General features: G+C 46.8%; 1 protein-coding gene across 1 annotated transcript in view; it reads left to right on the plus strand.

The window, feature by feature from the left end:
• me1 (malic enzyme 1, NADP(+)-dependent, cytosolic) overlaps positions 1-5000 on the plus strand; it is a 48894-nt gene that overhangs the window by 13133 nt on the left and 30761 nt on the right. Inside the window, exon 2 of the mRNA XM_017495284.2 lies at positions 3625-3758. Coding sequence (XP_017350773.1) covers positions 3625-3758 — 134 coding nt within the window. The remainder of the gene's footprint in view (positions 1-3624; positions 3759-5000) is intronic.

Consider the following 5000-nt stretch of genomic DNA (forward strand, 5'->3'; position numbering starts at 1 on the left):
AACATTATGGGAATGTTATTGGAGTGTTATTGGAGCGTTATGGGAACGTTATGGAAGTATTATGGGAATGCTATTGGAGCATTATGGGAACATTATGGGAGCGTTATAGAAGCGTTATGGGGACGTTATTGGAGCGTCATGGGGACGTTATTGGAGCGTCATGCGGCGGCCATCTTGCAGAACTGTTTTTCCTCGGTGCGGTTGGGTCTCACTCCACCACGCAGTCCATAATATTTACTGAAAGATGGATTCACTAATCCCATCTGAATAGGGCTGTAGTTATTTAAGTCACAAACACCAGTGAAATTTCTAGAATAATAATACTAATGCAGACTCGTCTTCACCTGTAAATATAGATGTTAAGAATTTAATATATCACCTTCACAGTGGTCACTTTCACCAGCACAAACCCAAAAACATCAGAGCTGCTCCGCCCGTTTATTCCTCTTCATACGTGTGTTCATGCCGTACACGTGTGTTATGTGTAATGCTGTGGATCGCTGAAAACTGCTTTATAAATAAAAAATATTATTTATATATACATATATATATATATATATATATATATATATATATATATATATATTCTGATTAAAGCAGGGTAAGTGGTGAGTGAGTTCTGAGCCCGGACAGCAGGTCAGTTTTGGATTTGCAGCTTTAGTAGACAGAGAGTCGGGCGGGGCAGCGGGCAGGAACACATGAACACTTCCACATGCTCAGATGACCACATCTGAAGCTCAGGATCTCTCGCCAACTCGCTGTGCAGCTGCAGATTTTAATCTGAGCCCATCTGAGGAGGAACGGAGAAGCGGAACGCTGCAGAACCTCAGTGTGGTCCTCATGGTTCTCCTTCTCCAGAGTGATTCAAAACGCAGCTGTGTCGATGCGCTACGTAAAGGGCCAGACGCAGTTATTTATACACTCAATTTAATAACTGCACACTGGTATTTATTCCCCCCGAGTCCTGCCAAGTAGCCCATCGTTCCCATGCCGGGAATTCTGGGAATTAATGCTCTAAACTTGCATTCCATCTAACGGAGAAGCGTCTGAAATCAGTCACCCGTAACCCCGGACCTCAGACTCGTCTGGGACGATAATTAATTCTGGAGCTCACTGGGAGTCTTTGTAATGTATACGATGTGAAAGTGATTAGAGTTAATGAGGTGGAGGAGTTTCTGAAACCTCATCCCTCCATCCAGTGAGACAGACAGACAGACAGACAGACAGAAAGATAGACAGACAGACAGACTTACAGGTCAGTGTAGATAATCTGTGATTTCATTCATACTGTAAATTCACTCAAACTCGGCTGTTAATAAACACAGTGCTTTACTGTCTGATACACTGCACTGAGTTACACACACACACACAGACAGAGAGACAGACAGAGAGACAGAGAGACAGACACATAGAGAGGCAGACAGACAGTGTGGCTGAACAAATAGATATAAATAATGGACAGACAGACTAATGGATAGATAGGAAGTACAGATGGATGAATAAATGGATCCACGGAGGTGAGAGGTGAGGGGTGAGAGGTGAGGTGTGAGGTGTGAGGTGTGAGGTGAGGGGTGAGGGGTGAGAGGTGAGGTGTGAGGTGAGGGGTGAGAGGTGTGAGGTGAGGGGTGAGGGGTGAGAGGTGAGAGGTGTGAGGTGAGGGGTGAGAGGTGAGAGGTGAGAGGTGAGGGGTGAGAGGTGAGGGGTGAGAGGTGAGAGGTGAGAGGTGAGGGGTAAGAGGTGAGGTGAGGGGTGAGAGGTGAGGGATAAGAGGTGAGGTGAGGGATAAGAGGTGAGGTGAGAGGTGAGGTGAGAGGTGTGAGGTGAGAGGTGAGAGGTGTGAGGTGAGAGGTGAGGGGTGAGAGGTGAGGTGAGGGGTGAGAGGTGTGAGGTGAGAGGTGAGAGGTGAGGTGAGAGGTGTGAGGTGAGAGGTGAGAGGTGTGAGGTGAGAGGTGAGGGGTAAGAGGTGAGGTGAGGGGTGAGAGGTGAGAGGTGTGAGGTGAGGGGTAAGAGGTGTGAGGTGTGAGGTGAGGGGTGAGAGGTGAGTTGAGGGGTAAGAGGTGAGGTGTGAGGTGAGGGGTGAGAGGTGTGAGGTGAGGGGTGAGAGGTGTGAGGTGAGGGGTGAGAGGTGTGAGGTGAGGGGTGAGAGGTGAGAGGTGAGGGGTGAGAGGTGTGAGGTGAGGGGTGAGAGGTGTGAGGTGAGGGGTGAGAGTGAGAGGTGAGAGGTGAGGGGTGAGAGGTGTGAGGTGAGGGGTGAGAGGTGTGAGGTGAGGGGTGAGAGGTGTGAGGTGAGGGGTGAGAGGTGAGGTGAGAGGTGTGAGGTGAGAGGTGAGAGGTGTGAGGTGAGAGGTGAGGGGTAAGAGGTGAGGTGAGGGGTGAGAGGTGAGAGGTGTGAGGTGAGGGGTAAGAGGTGTGAGGTGTGAGGTGAGGGGTGAGAGGTGAGTTGAGGGGTAAGAGGTGAGGTGTGAGGTGAGGGGTGAGAGGTGTGAGGTGAGGGGTGAGAGGTGTGAGGTGAGGGGTGAGAGGTGTGAGGTGAGGGGTAAGAGGTGTGAGGTGTGAGGTGAGGGGTGAGAGGTGAGTTGAGGGGTAAGAGGTGAGGTGTGAGGTGAGGGGTGAGAGGTGTGAGGTGAGGGGTGAGAGGTGTGAGGTGAGGGGTGAGAGGTGAGAGGTGTGAGGTGAGGGGTGAGAGGTGTGAGGTGAGGGGTGAGAGGTGTGAGGTGAGGGGTGAGAGGTGTGAGGTGAGGGGTGAGAGTGAGAGGTGAGAGGTGAGGGGTGAGAGGTGTGAGGTGAGGGGTGAGAGGTGTGAGGTGAGGGGTGAGAGTGAGAGGTGAGAGGTGGTGATGCTGCAGTTCAGCAGAGACTTAGGTCTGATTGAACAGTAGCTCGGAGGTTAAGACGTTGGATTTCTGATCAGAAGGGTGTGAGTTGAAATCCCAGCACCACCAAGCTTTCACTGTTGGGCCCCTGAGCACGGCCCTTAACCCTCAACTGCTCCGGTGTATGAATGAGATAACTATAAGTTGCTCTGGATAAAGATGTAATGTAAACACACACACACACACACACACTTGTTCCTCATCAGCAGGCTGTAATTGTGTGACCCTGAGTGACCTTTTGGAGAAGTTTAAATACAGAGTGTTGCTCTCACTGCTAAACACAGGACAGAGGAGCACGGCTAAAAATAACTCACACTCAACCTTTAACATGGATTAAACACTGAGCTCTGTGTGTGTGTGTGTGTGTGTGTGTGTGTGTGTGTGTGTGTGTGTGTGTGTGTGTGTGTGTGGAGAGACTGGAACGATGCATCCGTCTCTTAACTTTAAATCTGTTTTACTTCAGGTTTAAATCTACATTTAACACTGAGTTAAAAAGTTAATCGAGAGCAAATGATTCATTAGAATAAAATTCCCAACATAAAGCTTTATGTGCCGGACTCCGGAGTTTTTCTAATAAATATTATTTATCATTTTGAAATAATCTTTTCTCAAATCCAGGTCCTAACGAGTGAAGCTACGTAGCTAATGTTAAGTGAAGTATTGCAGTGATGTCAGGTGATGTCAGACTGAGCAGTGTGTGCGTGAAACGTGTTGTTTTTACACACGAGGATGAATTTGGAATGGGTTTCAGGGCATGGCGTTCTCTCTGGAGGAGCGTCTGCAGTTGGGGATCCACGGCCTGCTGCCTCCCTGCTTCCTCAGTCAGGACGTCCAGCTCCTCCGCGTCCTCCGCAACTACGACCTCAAAAAGGACGACCTGGACAGGTAAAGAGCACCAACACCGAAGAACACTGAGGAACACAAGTACTAAAGATGAACAAAGCTAGCTAGCAATGTTTTATTGCATTGTAAGGAAACATCAGACTCCTACAGGACGAGTCTCGGTTCTCGTGTTCATGTGACTTCCTGTTTGTGCTGAAAATCCATTCGAGATTTCTGCTGGTTCCTAATGGGTTTAATGGGTTTCTGCTGGTCTCTGATGCTAGTTTAATGGAACCTGGTGTTTCTAATGGTTTCAGTTGGGGATTTTTTTTACTGATGGTGGTGATCTACACATGAAAGAAGATCTGCAATGGAAACCATTAAGCCAATTCCCATTAAGGTCCACTTACATGATGGAAACCATCAGAGCTTTTCCTAATGGACTTGAGAACGTTCTTCCCAGTTACACGAGTGTGTTCTTTGTGTTCCTGGTGTTGAGAACCAGCTGCTCTCTGATTGGCTGCTCTCTTTTTATGACGTCATCTTGTTGCTCCTTTGTAAAATATGTTTTATCTGTAGAAGATTCTAGAAACACAAACAGGTCGGTTTCTCTTTCTCCTCCCAGTTCTGACTCGTCGTTCTCCCGTGAGGGATTTTAGACGCTAAGCGGGTTTCCCCCTCATTCTTCAGTGTACTGACGGATTTCCCACAGCATCAGATCTGTTTTTATGTCATTAAGGGGAGTTGTGGGTCGGATGAGAACATTTCAGAACAAATATTTGTCTTTAGGCCGAAGCTTCGATGAGAAAGAAGCTCTATTTATAAGCAAATATGTCCAGCTATAAAAACTCCGTGACGAACGTGTTTAATAAACAGATGTTTAAGAGGAAAGTCGCCTTGTGATGCCGGAGAACAGCGGGACTTTATAACACACTCATGAGCACTGCAGAACGTTTAATAAACAGTGCCAGAGCATTTATAATCGGTCGGGATTCACTACAGGACACCAGTATATAAAGTAAAACCTGTATTTAATTTTGTTTGTGTTTGATTTAATGGAACTTGTCATGTGACTGATGACATCACCAGTAGGAAGGCTCATTAGCATGTTTCAGAGAATTAGCATTTAGCGTTTGTTTAAACCTAAATGTTAATTGTTTTACTGCAGGTTTATTTCAGATCACAGCTGAAGAGTTGAGAATAAAATGAATTTATATATATTTATATTTAAGAATTCTGAAAGTCAGTGGAAAAGAGACTGAACAAATCTTCCTGCATTTTATCTTTAATATTTGATTCTTTCCA

Source organism: Ictalurus punctatus, chromosome 20, assembly GCF_001660625.3.
Source record: "Ictalurus punctatus breed USDA103 chromosome 20, Coco_2.0, whole genome shotgun sequence".
NCBI lineage: Eukaryota > Metazoa > Chordata > Actinopteri > Siluriformes > Ictaluridae > Ictalurus > Ictalurus punctatus.